The 15,136-nt window shown below is 28.9% G+C and overlaps 1 protein-coding gene across 2 annotated transcripts in view; it reads right to left on the bottom strand.

Moving 5' to 3' along the window:
- The window catches only part of LOC100213255 (uncharacterized), a 51,278-nt gene that overhangs the window by 13,207 nt on the left and 22,935 nt on the right, over nt 1-15,136 (bottom strand). For both annotated transcript variants that reach the window (XM_065806332.1, XM_065806333.1), the window contains exons 2-3: nt 4,372-7,227; nt 1,046-1,908 (exon numbers count right to left, since the gene is read on the bottom strand). In XM_065806332.1, coding sequence (XP_065662404.1) covers nt 1,046-1,908; nt 4,372-7,199 — 3,691 coding nt within the window. In that variant the 5' untranslated portion in view covers nt 7,200-7,227. The remainder of the gene's footprint in view (nt 1-1,045; nt 1,909-4,371; nt 7,228-15,136) is intronic.

The raw sequence follows: 15,136 nt of genomic DNA, 5'->3' as shown, positions 1-15,136 counted from the left end.
CGGAATTTTTATAGAAATTAACAGAGATTCTATAGAAATTTTATAGAATTTCCATAGACAGTATATGTTCCAAATGTTTATAGAAATTATATAAAATTTTTTTCCTGGGAAACTTTTTTTTCTATAAAAAAAAAGTTCTATAGAAATTTATATAGAAATTAACAGATTCTATAGAATTCTATAGAATTTTTATAGGCCGTATGCTTCAAAAGTTTATAGAAATTCCATAGGATTTTTTTTCCGGGAACTTCCTTTTTGTTAATTTAAAACTTGTTAACAGGTATTAAAGTAATTTCAATATTACTTTTTAAACAAACAAACAAAAAAATGTACATAGTCCCTTGCTTTTTGCTTTTCCTTTCAATAATTGCGTAAGTCGTTCAGAGAGAAGTTAAACAATTTCATTTGATCAACTTGTACATTTGAGGAGAACGAAATTGTTCTCCCCAAATATAAAATAACGAAAACGAAATGGGAGAACGAATTGGGGAGAACGAAATTTGTTCTCCCCAAATATAAAAGGTTGATAAAAAGTATTCTTTTTTTTCTTATAATAAAATTTTTCAAAAAATGTTTGATTATATTTACATTTAAATGTTAAAATGTTAAAATTCTCTCAACTTGAAATAAAAATTTATTAAATTTACTCTAAAAGGAAAAAAATTACTAAAACTAACTATTTGAGCGCATTTTAAATTACCTTTTATTGAACAACGGTAAATTATTGAAGTGTTTAAACAAGTACTGAAATAAAAAATTCTACCGTTCTAGTAATGGTTAGGGTTAGGGTCAGGGTTATGGTCAGGGTTAGGGTCAGGGTTAGGGTCAGAGTTAGGGTCAGGGTTAGGATTAGTGTCATGTCTAGGGTCATTAAAGGTTTATTAAAAAACTTTCCAATTATTAATATTATGATAAAGCTAACCTAAAATTTAAAAAATATTTTCTCTAAATAATTTATACCCTTCTATATTATTGTACAAAATTATTTTGAAAAAAAAAACTTACACAATAATTAAGTCTTGTACAACATTTAAAAAGTTCTTACCATCTCCAAAATGAAACACCTCATATGATTTTAAAATACTTTCATCTTCGTAGTATTGTGCAGTCGTCAATATATCTTCATTGTCAACTGAAGAAACCTGAGTACTCTTTAAAAAATCAGATACTTTTTTCCAAATAGATAAGTAAGATATGGCATACTTATGCTTGTTTCTAGTTTCTCTGTACATGTGTGGATGCTCGCTAATATTTCCCAGACATTCAAAATTGTTTTTTAAAACGCTTAATGAGTGATTGGTATCAAATAATTCAGTACTCACGTCATCAATGCTACCTAATATCAACGATCCATTTATCTTTAATCTTTGGGTAATTTCGAGCAGTTCTTTATATGCATTTTTGTATCTAAAATCTACAACAATTAGATCATAACCTTTTAAGGTAGGTCTCATGTTTTTGTAATCAGCTTGAACAAACGAAATTGTGTTGTTTTTTTCCTCTAAAAGTTTTTTTCCACATTCATTAGGTTCCAGGTGGTAAGATTTTGACTCTGTGATCTCTCCTTCTAGTTTCTGAAACCAGCTAATTGATGAGTCACGTAGAAGACTTTCTAAAAGTTGCAAGTTGTTTGCAGTTTTATCTGTAAAATCAATTTCAAGGTTGCTACAATTTCTCAAAATTTCTAATGTGGCTCGTCCAGCTCCTCCATAAGCTACTAATATTTTAAGTTTATTTTCTTGATGATATTTGCGAATATTCTGGTTAATAATCTCAGCAGTTTTACTTCCAAGGATATAAGGCCAATTTAAAACAGGTTTCTTTTCGACCAAAGTTTCTCCATTAAAATCAGTATAGTGCTCAGTCAATTTTTCTCCAATTACCAAGTTATCAAACATTTTATTGACTCTAAATTATGTGTGAATATATATATATATATATATATATATATATATATATATATAATATATATATATATATATATATATATATATATTCATATACATTAATTTAAATACATAGTAATATAAACAACAACACTAACAAAATATTATAGATTATTTAGTAACTATGTTGCAAAATAAAAGTTTGAAAATATTTTTTATTATATTAGTTTCTTGAATCATTAAATTTTATTTTCTAAACAGATTTTAAAAAATGCTTCTGAATTCGAATTTATTGAAATGAAATTTAAACAACTTTATCGCATTTAAAAGTTAAACGACTTTAACAAATATTGATTTTATCTTGACAATTGCATAATGTACTTCAATATTTGATTTATTCCTATATTTGATGTATTTCTATATTTATTTTCTCAAGTTAAAAAACGTTTATCGTGTATAACGAGAATCGAAATAGAAGTAAAGAACTGCGAATCAATGGATTAACCAAGAAAAAGAATGGAAAAGAACGGAAGAAGACAAAAAAAAAAAGTATTTTTATTATATAAAAACTTGATTTTCTGATATCATTTTACAATAGTCTTTTTATAATAACTTCTATTATAACGACGATATTACCAAAATTTTATAAAAATATATAAAAATGAAACGCCGTTCTGGAGGTTTTTTGCCCCAGTTAAACAATGAGATTAGCTTGTAATTCTGTTGTAGAATTACAATTAGAAGTATACGATTAACATAGTTTTGTTTACACGATTTTTAATAATAAAAAAAAATTGATAAAAGTTTTGCTTTACTACTAGTATTAAAAGTGAAACTGTTTTATAGGTAACATATATTTATAACATATATAGGTAACATATATATAAAACAGGCCCGTAGGAACAAAAATTATATTAAGGGGGGGGGGGGGATAAATCTACCTGGTAGGTCAAATAGTAGTAGGTCAAAAATATATGTCAAACAAACTTAAGCCGAAAATAGAGATAACAAATTAGGTCTTTTCTATCCTTTTTTTTCTTTTATATCTTAATTTGTAATTGTTTGCTTTTTTCTAAAACTGACTTCAAAATTATTTATTTGAAAAACTATTGGGGGGCAATGCCCCTGCTCCCCACCCCCGGTTGCTACGAGCCTGTAACATATATAGGTAACACACACACACACACACACATATATACAGAATATATAATAGTATATATATATATATATATAATATATATATATATATATATATATATATATATATATATATATATATATATATATATATATACTTATAGCATATATAGGTAACTTATATATAACATAACTAGGTAACATGTATATATATAGCATATATAGGTAACATACATTAGTAACATATATATATATATATAACATATATAGGCAACATATACATATAAAATGTATATCGAACATATAAATAACATACTTTTATGATCATTAAAATGTAAAAGAAAATGACTTCATTATTTATAATTTCAGAAATTTTATTAAAATGGAGCATACTACATTTCATTTTTACCAATATATATTTATTTAATTGTACCGGATTTTGCACTTAATTTAGCGGTTTTTTGCATTTAACCTAGCGGTTTTTTGCATTTAATCTAGCGGTTTTTTGCATTTAATCTAGAGGTTTTTTTTTATAATAACAAATAGTTTTGCTTTTATTGCTTTGCTTAATTTAACTTCTTTATATACAAAATTAAGCACGTATTTTCATTAGTTTTTAAAAACTCTAAAATGAATAACACACGAAGACAATGCACATAAATTAATATTGAAGTAAGAAATTTGATTAAGGCAAGAAGTATCGGAATACGTGCATATAAATAATACTTCGATAAGACTCCTGGCCCATCAATATTTGTTAAAAGGTAAAGTCAATCCTGGTGTTTGAGGTGATTTTTGACAGTCAGTTTGTACTGTGGAAATAAGAGATAAATTGTATGAGTTAATTAGAGATAACAGAAACTGTAATCTACAGGAGATAAAGGTATAATTGGGAATCGATGTCAATACAATTTGCAATGTATATTAAAATACAAAAACCGTATTTTAAGAACTAACAATAAATTAAATTTTGAGGCTGATATATTTTTGATATAAGTTTGTGTGTGAACAATTACATCGTTAGCCGATCCGTAGCGTCTTTGAATCATTGAGTCTAGTTCAGGTGCCGACATTGGACCGTCATAAATTTTGTATCTGTAAAGATGCGACAGACGGTTAGTTATCAACGGTTTAAACAATCAATTAGTCAATGTCGATTCAACTCAATTCCGAAGTAATAAACACGTTTGCATTCCGAAGTCGATACCTGAGTTAGGCACCATAATTCTAAAATGCTACGAACCTATAAAGGCTAGCTGACATAATACTATAGCATTTTGCTTTAATAAAAACGCCAAATTAAAAGAGAATGATATCTAAAACTTTAAAAATTTCCTAAATAAATTACCTGCTGTGAAAACTGTTTTCACTATCTACGTATCTAATTCCAGCATATTGATAGAAATGCCTTCTAAAACCATATCGTGCATTAACATTTGCTAAATTGCCTAGTGAAATCCAAGACCCACCTAAAATGTGATTGTGAAACCCATCAATTGTTGGCAGACTAAAGTCATCGTAAAGTGGATCCATTTTAAATCCGTTCATTATAGTGAGAACGGAAACGCTATGACGCCATACATTACCTGAGACGTCGTAAACCATTTTACCTGCTATGAGACCTCCATAAAGATTTACAGGAGTAGGCGAACCAAATTTATTCAGGTTCGTGTTTGACGTTTCGTTTTGTACCAATAATCTCATATGAAAAGATTCTTCGTGAGATATGAGTCGCACCTTAACTCCACTACTTTCACTTTTCCAATTACAGAACGCTTCTGCTTCTAAATTATTTACTTCAACAGGAAAATCCCATGGCATCGGAATCTCTTCTAAAAGCGATCTATAAGTAAACTTGTTTACCCAAAAGCGTGGCATTGTAACATTTAAGTCAGTGACATATCGCCAACCTTCTGTAGACCACCATTTTTTACCAAATTCTGTATACCCACCAGCTTCAACAAACTCTAAGTATTCCGCATTAGAAACAAGCATCTGACTAGCTCTGAAAGGTTTCAAAATCTTTTCTTCTGACCCAAACTCATTATCCCATCCAAAAAAGTCACTTTCTAAATTATCTTTACCCATTGAAACCATTCCTCCAGGAATGTCAACTAAAACATTTTTACAAGAAGTATATAAATTTTCGTAAGTTTTATTTGTTTTCAAGTTTCTTTTTTCTGATTTGTACACTGGAAAATTAAAATTGTGTTTCTTCTTTATTAGGCGGAGGGGTACTTGCGAAATTATAACAGCACTTGTTTCAAGGTGAATTTTTTCGTGCTCTATTCCCATTATTATTACCCAATGAAAACTACTAGGATTGATTGGTAAGACTATTGGGTGATTATCAAGCAGCTGCAATATTAATTTTTTAACCTGTTGTCGATAAATTTTAATTTTGTTAAGATACTCTGCCAGTTGCTCATCCGAATATTTAGACCAAACGTAGTTATCTTCAAGTAAATCGTCCCAAGACATTTCGTCTACACCTACAGACATTATTGATTCAACGAATGGATCGATTCTCATTTTCGAATCTAAATAACCGCTAACTACAAGTTTGTTTATATAAAGCACCGCAGTGTGTGCATAGTAAAAAATGAGATGATGGCGTAGTCGCTCGGCTCTTATAAAGAATGCTTTTGTTTTTAAAACAGAAAAGAGGTTTTCATAAAGATCGTAGATGTGCAAAAATTGTCGGCGTAATCCTGCATCAGTTGTCTTTGACAAATAAAGATTGTTGTTGCATATGTTTGCAAAAAACTCAAAATCTTCGATAGTGTTGTAAGACCAACAAGATATTCGTAGATATTTATTGGAAGATCTTGTACATACAGGATTTTTGGTTTCTTGCTCTTCCTTAACAATATAACTGTTAATTTCGTTGCGAACATCGTTTTTAAGGTTCATTCGTTTCTCTTCTTTAGTTGTCTCGTTAATATCTTTACTTACGACTTTGTTATTGAAACAGTCTTGGTCAGTTGATTTAACAGAAACAAACAATCCATATTCTTGAAATGCCTTTTGTATATCGTTTAAGTTTTTTATTGATGAAAACTGACAACTTTTTAACTCAAAAATGTTTATTACCCTTCTTTCATTTGTTTCAGGCAGTAACGGTTTAACTCCTAAACTGTTCAGTAACCCACGGTTTAATAAGCTTGCAGCGTATTGTAACTGAGCTCTGCCATACTTTTTGAATATTTTAATAGCTTTTGACAAAGTTATGTATGAAATATAAGTGTCTAGCATACCCAGCCACATGTAGCCTGCTTTTATTTGAGAATATGATTTTCCTTCGAAACTATCCCAACCAAATGATATTGCAGGAGGTCTCGGACACGCTTCAATATTTTTAAAACGAATAATACCGCATGATTTAGTATTGCCAATCCATTTGTGCGTGCTCATCACAAAATAATCAACACGTTCAAGTACCTGGATGTTATCTTCTAACAGTAGCTCACAGCATTGTGTTCCGTCAACAACAAAAGTTATCTTGTGCAAAGCACAAAAATTGCTAATCTCTTTTAGAGGCAATATTCTGCCACTTTGGCTTGCGATTGCATCGCAAAATAAAATTTCGAAATTGCATTCGTTGTATGCTTTCGTGAGAGAAGTTAAAATAACGCTAGGATTTTCCTCCAGCAATGCATTCATACCAGGAGAAATATAAACAATTTCAGATAAAAAACCATCATACTCTAGAGTTTCTAGTTGTTTTCTTGTTGCACCGTATATTGGGTTCAAAATTGCTGCCGTTGAACATTTTTTTTCTTTTATCAAATAATCTTGAACAGCAATCATACCAAAGGTGCAATTTGGAACGAGGAGAACATTTTCGGTTTTGAAAAATTCATGCAAAACTTTATAGGTATAGTCTGTAAGTGGCAAACAAAGTTGGTCGTAAAACACATCAGGATTTTCCTCAGCAAAACTTTTTAGAAGCAAGCTCAAACTAACCACATCGCGATATGCTCGCCCAAATGCAGCGTGGTTTAAGTAAGCATTTTCTTTGTTTACTTGAACAAGCTCACTCAGTTTCAAATCATCTTTTATTTCGTCAAATATCTGATTATAAATGTTACTAGGCAGATACTTTTTGGTGTCTTCTTCGCATCGAAAAGAACCAATTGGAATAAAAACTTGTTCTTTGTCTTTGGTAATCCGCATAACAAAATATTTTCTTAAAGCCAAATGTCTAAAAAATGAGAAAACGATTAATGGTATTGTGTTGCTGTTCTAAATTTAAGCAAAATTTTTAAAGATTTAAAAAAAAACATGGTTTTAAGTTTGTTTGTGTCAGTGTTAACACTGATGGAGTTAACGACAAAGAGTTATAGTGTTATAAACATAATATAGTAAATATTATGCAGAATTAAGGTTAAATTTTTAAAAAAGTGAAATAATTGACGTGGTTTTGAAGTTGTGAATTATTTTTTTAATATAAAATTGTTTATTGGCCTAAAGTATGCTGTGATGCAATTTTGCAAACATTTTATTTAACGATACCGACATGAATGAGAGTTGGAGGTATATAGGTTGTAGAACATTATTATCTATTAGCTTTTGCTCGTTTATTTTTGCCTAGTTTACCTCTGAAGTTGAAAATTAATTAACTATAATTCTGCCTTTCATTGTTTAAATGCTTTTTTATAAGATTTACTGGTATTCGTCATCAATAATAATATCTTTTAAATGCATGGTTATTACATGCCCTGATTTTACGTATAAGACATCATAAAGTCACGACATTAGGGAACCCTGTGAACTAATTCAAATAAATTTTTATTCAGTTGAACTTTATAGTTCACAAACCTTTTATAGTGAAATTATACGTGTTAAGTGTTTAATTAATTTTGTAAGAGTTATTTAAGTTATATTATGTACAGAAGATATTGGAATCAGTATGTTTAACTGTACCATTCGGAGCACATTGATCGTTGACTACGCGGAACTAATTGGTTGGAAGATTAGCGTAAGACCTAAATTAAGACTTTTTATACAGTTTTTTTAATACAGTTAAATAAATAGCATGTGTTTATGATGGATAAAAAATTTATATATGACAAACAATTTCTTTTAACATTTTATTTTATATTGACGGCATTTAGTCCAATAGTTTTAAGGACGTCAACATTTTTGATGACGGTCAAACTAAAATTAAAAAGAAGCCATATCGGCTTAGAAATTTGTAACAACAAGAGTTTAATTCTTAATAAAACGGACGTTGTCAAAAATCAGCATAAATTTATTTTTTAGCAAAAATTTGTTTTTTAGCAAAGCACAAAAAAAAATATCTGCATTCCATATTTAAAATTGATGATGCGTAGTTGATGACGTTCTCATTTGAAACAAGTTAAATCTATTAACTAGGCAACTAAATAATTCGACTTATATATTCCTAAATATACCACTTTATTAAAGACGTATAATCAAAATAACACTTTAGACTATTAGTATAAATTAATGGTTTTGTACACTCTGTGTTTTTAAAAACAATAAGTAAAAAATTAGATTTAAATACTAAAACATCTTTTTATAACTATAACCCAACGGTGAACTCTAAAAAAACTCTTGACTTGAAGTAAAGTTAGTTTTGTTTGTTTAGAATGGCTAAAAAATAAATATAAATCTTCTAAAGTATACAATATATTACACAAGTATTGTTTTTTACTACGATAAAAAAAAACATCGTTGGAAAGTACTTGTTCCGTAAAGTGATTTTTAGAGAGAACAGCATTGGACGTTGTAGCACGCAAGTTTAGCATAGATGACATGAAAAAATGATTTAAAAAGATATCCTTAGAAAAAAAATGCTCAACCTTATCGAATCGTCTGACCACATCAATGAAAAGTCTGATTACAGCAATAAAAGTTTTTAACAAAAATAAACAAGTTTTAACAACATAAACAAGTTTTAACAGCATAAACAAGTTTTAACAACCATAAACAAGTTTTTAACAACAATAAACAAGTTTTTAACAACAATAAACAAGTTTTTTAACAACAATAAACAAGTTTTTAACAACAATAAACAAGTTTTTAGTGAAAAAGATAAAACAGTCAAGTTCTTTACCACTTGCATTAGAATTTCAACACAATTATTGGCATACAAAAAAAATAAGCTCTGCCCACCATCAAAAATCAAAAATAAGCAGGGATCTATTGGTTGCAAGGTTTAACGAAAATACAACTAGAGTTGATCAACTATTTTCAACCAACACACAGTAAGAGAATTCTTTTAAAGTTTCAAAATAGTAAGAACGTAATATAAATTTTATCTTACCATATACCTTACTATAGTTTGATCCTTACCCTGTTAATGAAACTGTTTTAATAACCTTATAAAGTCTACAAAAGGTTTTAGCAGGTAAAGGAAGTAAATAAATAAAAATAATTATCAGCCGAACGAGAAATATTAGTAAACAGTGGTAAGCATGTTGTGCTTGCAATGCAATTGAAAAATCTAATCCTCCATTGTTTGGTTTACCCTGGCTTAAATTTCAAGATTATATGATAAAGGTATACTCCTCTATGCTTGGAATTTACACATTTTTTGTTGCTTTTGTTTTTTTAGTTATTAAGGTGCTCTAAGACCTTACGGTCTCATCACAGACAACTGCAGAAGACCACATAACCAAAAACTTCACAACTTCTTTCGTTACAAATGTCGTTCATCTGGACAGAGCCGGCATTGAAAGCAAGCTCTGGCCGAACCTCTAGGTTTTGAGCCAGAACTCTTACCATTGCGTTTTATTTTTCATAAAAGTCATTTTATTATTAAAACCTGGAACTATAATGCTGAATTTTTTGTTCAATTGCACCCATAAATTTGCAACTATTGGATAACAATTGATCGGTCACAAACTAAGAATTAAAACCATCTTTGATATTGTTTCAATAGTTCGCGAACCAAATATAAAAGCTTTCTCCATATCAAATATACAGACAGAGTTTTAAGTAGCGAATATTAAGTAATCCAGAAATTTTTAGAGATGATGAATATTTACCATCATCAGTTAAGGTTGTTCTGACCATATATATATAGTTAACACATTTTTATCAGCAACCTAAAACTTAAAATAAGTGTAGCACATGCTGATGACAAGGAACATGAAATGACTAATGCCCATGTTGAAACACGAACTTTAAATAAAGTGTAAGCTAGCGTCATTAATCTCACTTCTTTAACCTCTTCATATTCTCACCTCAGTAATCTTACAATTTGAAGTTTTAAAATCATACAAGAAATCATCTGCCAGAAAAAGCAATGTTAAAAGTAGTAATCTAAAAACAAGAATCCTTAGTAGGTACTCCAATCAAAATCTAAATTTTTTTGTTAAAAAAAAACACTTTAACCAAATACGTTTTTTAAACTGCTTTTAAATTTTTTTAAATATTTAAATATCTATAAATAAATCACATGATTTTCTTGTTGGTGTAAGGTAGAGCGGAGAATCCAAAATGATTTTAAATCAACATCTCCCTCTACTAACTTGCTGCAGCCAAAACAACTTTACTGTAAACATTTTTAAAATAATTTAATAAAGTTCAGATTAAACTTTGACGAATAAAATAATTATTTTAGTTTATAATTATTAAATAGTAACTAAGTTTGCATTAAACTCAATTTGATTAATTTTTTTTAGCGAAATCTACTAAATTTTTTGGATTTTGTCATCAATGTTACATAAACACTTTGCATTTATTCACATCAGAATAGTAAAAAAGACCAAAAATCAGTTATCAAAAGCAAATTATAAAGTAAATGTTGCTGGTAAATTTGCGCAATGCACATCAACTTTTATAATCAAGTCTTGACGTAACTCTTTTTTGATTATTTTTTGACATTGCTTGTTACAGTTCCCAGACAATCTCGCAACGAGGCCTTACCTGGTGATTATATTTATTTCCTAATAAGAAAATTAAAAAATTAATATTCATATTAGGAATATTAATTCTATAATATTATATTTATAATATTACTAATCTATGATCTACCATAAACAATTATTTATGTTTATTTTACGCTGTGAACTTTATGTTACGCAGTGAAGTTTATGTTACGCAGTGAACTTTATGTTACGCAGTGAAGTTTATGTTACGCATGGTGAACTGTGAAACGGATTTGTGACTAGCTATTTTATTTTGCAAATTATCAAATAAACTATTAGCTAAAATTTAATCTTAATCGTTTCAGACAGAGCTTTGCTCAAAAGAATTGCCTTTATCTGACAGACAAAAGCAATATTTATATGAAAAAATTTGTCATTGATAAAAAAAAAACTTTGAAAGTTTTATTTATTTTCAAGATTTTCCAAGAGCAGAAAACTTTATTAACATCTTAGTTTATAGCACACGGTGCATAGGAACATGCATAAATTTTTGTTTGTTTGTTTGTTTATTATCAGATGACTCTTCCTTATTCCAAAAATGTAAAAAGCAACTTTTTTTACCGGGTTCTGGGGAGAAATTAGGTTAGAAATTTAGGCGAGTGCCCAGTAATTTTATACGATAAGTATCCAAGAGCCATGTTGCATACTCAAATTTCTAGTCATATGATATTGGTTTTAAATGAGGATGACTTGCAAAAAGTTAGAGTAATTGAAGCTAACCCAACCACGTCTCGACCCCTATTTGCCCCACCCTGTCTCCTAAGATTACCAATAAATAAAACATCGCAAATGGAGGAAGTGTTTGTTTAACGGTGAAAAGTAAAAAAAATATAAAGTTTTATGAAGAAAAAATAAATCAAAAAACATTTTGGTAATAAAATTTTAAAAGATAAGTATATAAACAAAAATAAAGGATTTAAATAAATAAATAAAAAAAACCGAAACAAATAAAAACAAAGTTAAAAGAAAAAAGTCTTCGAAAATGGAAAATAATAAACAAGAACTAAAATTTTTTCTACCACCAATATTTTATGGAAAGAAAAGAAAACGAACAATTATAAATAATTTTGTTGCTTGTGAACTTATGTATATAAAACATGTTGAATTTATTTATTTTTTTATTTTTCTGTTTCAATTTAGTTGTTGTTGCTTTTTCTATATCTTGATATTTACTTTTGTTTAACTCATCTATGTAATGCGTAATATAGTCTTTAATATTGTATGTAGCAGTGTATGTATGTATTTTATTTTTTTAAGTTTGTTTTTATTTTGCTTTTTTATTTTTTTCTGCGAAAATTTTTTTCTCTCACTCTATCCTTCTGAACTTATGTGATTAAAATTTTTGTTTTCTCTTTTTTCTCACTCATCTTATCTCATCCGTTCTTTCTTTCTTTTTTTTCATTTTTCTCAGCCTTACTCATTTAAATTTTTGTACTGAATCCCACTTTTTTAATATTAATGCTCCTATTACTTCTTTTTTTATTACTTGTAGTTAATGCAGTTTACTTTATTATTTCCTTGTTTTAATATTTTTTAAATTTTATTTGTTTATTTTATTAAGGTGTCATTCCATTGACTAGTTTTTAACTATATGAGTGATACCGAACCTAACTTTGTAAATTGTAATTAAATTTGTAATGTTTGATTTTAAGGTTAAGTAAATAAACTTATGTTCTATCATGAATTAAATCAAAATTTATTGACAGATTTTAAACTTCATCAAAAAATCTCGTTTCGTTTAAGATTTATGACCATTAGTAGTTTAAAATTCCGCCTATTTACCCCCTGAAATAGCTTTGAATGTTCGTAACTTTTAAACGCGAATTTTTTTTTTTTTTGATAAAATTTAATATCTGTCAATGAATTTCAATCTAGTTTAATAAAACACAAAAAAAAATTTTGAAAAGCTTTCATGTTGATGAATTCGAAATATATTGCTTTACTGTCTATACTCAATCGTAGCCCTTAGATTTCTATAGCTCGTAGAAAACTGCCCAATATTTTTGTCATAAATAGAGCTTAATGATTTTCAAAACAGCGATGGACTATTTTTTAAAAATCTCTAAGTACCTTAACGTACTTGGCAGCGAGATTTTTAAGACTGGACTTCTGAAAAAACATCTCAAAGCTCTCTATGTTTTTAAGCAACTTATTGCAAGCATTGCCTTTCAAACAATGCTGCCCTTGCTAAGATACTCTGCAGATTTTTATTGTAGACAGACACACTCCTTGTTTTCAAAAAAAAAATTTTCGACCTCTTTTCAAGTTTTGTCTACAACACCTAACAGTATAGGTAGACCAGGAATATTTACTTTTTTATTTTTGTCCCCTGTTAATAAAAAGCGTTGGACTGACAAAAATTTGTCTACATTTTTGCATTCTTTAATTTTGCACCATTAGATATCCATTTTTTATGTAATCTGCTGATTTTAAGAGATGAAGTTATTCAAAACGGACAAGGGTGCTTTGATGTTGCAGTTTGTTTTCCAACCATTTGAAGCAAAATCTGTAGATCTTCAGATACTGCGTAATCTAAGAAAGAAATGTTTAATAAATCCAAAATTATCCGCAGATTGTCGTATTTTTTGTTTATTGAAGGTATTATGGACAGTATAATAGTTTTGTGAACACTTGAATCTTTAAAATCTTTAAACGCGTATCCGTCACTTTTTCAATTTATTTTATTATTTTCTAACTTTGGTTTTTGGGTGATTGATAGAATAACTTTAAGGAATCCTTGCCCTACATCTACACCTAAATTGATTTCAATTTCATTTGTTTCCTGATGTCTGTGATGAAACGCAATTGCAACAAGCTCTTTAACGTCATGGAAATACACCATAGGAGTATCTTTTTCTACCAACTATACATGCATAAAAAATCAAAATAAATGATACCTCTTTGTTTTTATTTACTTCTAATAGCAATGGGAATTTATAATCATTGAATAATTTTCCAATCAGCTTGTTGACATCAGTCAGTTTAATATGGGAACCAGATTTTACACTTTCCCGTCCTCCAACACGTTCTCCTTCAAACTCTTCATCCTTCACCTTCACTCCACAGAAAGTGTGCAACTTTAATCATATTGCGATTACTTTGAAGTCATTACTAAATTATTTCAAAAATTAGCATTAAACTCTAAGTAAATTATATTTAAAAAATTTTTAAGCATCAAAACCTTAACTGGTATGTAATTTCAATTAAAATGTGTTTAACTTATCCAAAGAAAAGAAAGATTTCTTAACTTCAGTCTTTACGACTGAGCCAACAAGTTGCTTTAAATCAAAGATTTTAAAGGCTAGTGTGTTCCCTGATGAAATTTGTGCTCAAACTTTTAAAAAAACTGGACAAAACTTTTCCTTACACTGCACAGTGAAGCGAAATTGTCAAAAAGCGGCCAAAACTCAAAATTTTGTAATAAACGTTTTTATTAAATTATTGTTCCAATTTAAAAACAAACTTAAAAAGTGGGTAATTAAAAACTTTTCAAGTTGTAGACCCCTTCCCTTACCGCCTCTTCCCTCCCCCTTCTCCCTTGAGTTTTCAATGCATTTTTTTTTAATTTTTAGATTCTAGAAATTATTCTAAAAATATTTTCAAAGTGAAAAAAATATTTACCTTATTTATTAAGCATTAATATGTAGTCCCAGATTATATATACTGATAAGTGAATTTTTACATGAAAAAGATAAAATTTGAAAAGATAACATTTATTAAGACAAAAAATAACTATTCATCTCCTCTGAGGATGTCCTGTACGTCAGGATCAAGGTTAGGATCAGAAAATATCTTGGGGTTCCTGAAAGCAATCAAAGAGATGGCAGGGTCGCTTCTTATTAGTAAATAATGGAATTGGTTCTGCAACACATTAATTCTAGATATTTTGCATATGTGATTGAGCCTTGCATTTCGTATGGCCTTGTTTCGTGCTTCCTGTGCCTCCTCCAAATACGCTCCAATGGGAAGATCCAAATGCTCAGCAATTAAAAATCCATGTTCCAGAACTTTATGAAGTGTAGGTGGCATAATGTACCAAGGATAGGTTTCCACTATCAGCTCTGAAGTTTTATAACAGTATGCTTTAAAAGCATCCAAGTTCAGGTGGAATTCACTGCCAACGGCATTCAAAATGTTTCTTAGTCTTAAAATGATGTCCAAACTAACTCCTGTTATTTCAGAGAAAGATTCTGCTGATAGAAATGCCCTCCT

Source organism: Hydra vulgaris, chromosome 09 (assembly GCF_038396675.1).
Source record: "Hydra vulgaris chromosome 09, alternate assembly HydraT2T_AEP".
Classification (NCBI taxonomy): domain Eukaryota; kingdom Metazoa; phylum Cnidaria; class Hydrozoa; order Anthoathecata; family Hydridae; genus Hydra; species Hydra vulgaris.
Note: the sequence above shows the minus strand (reverse complement) of the source record. Positions and strands in the feature narration are given on the sequence as shown.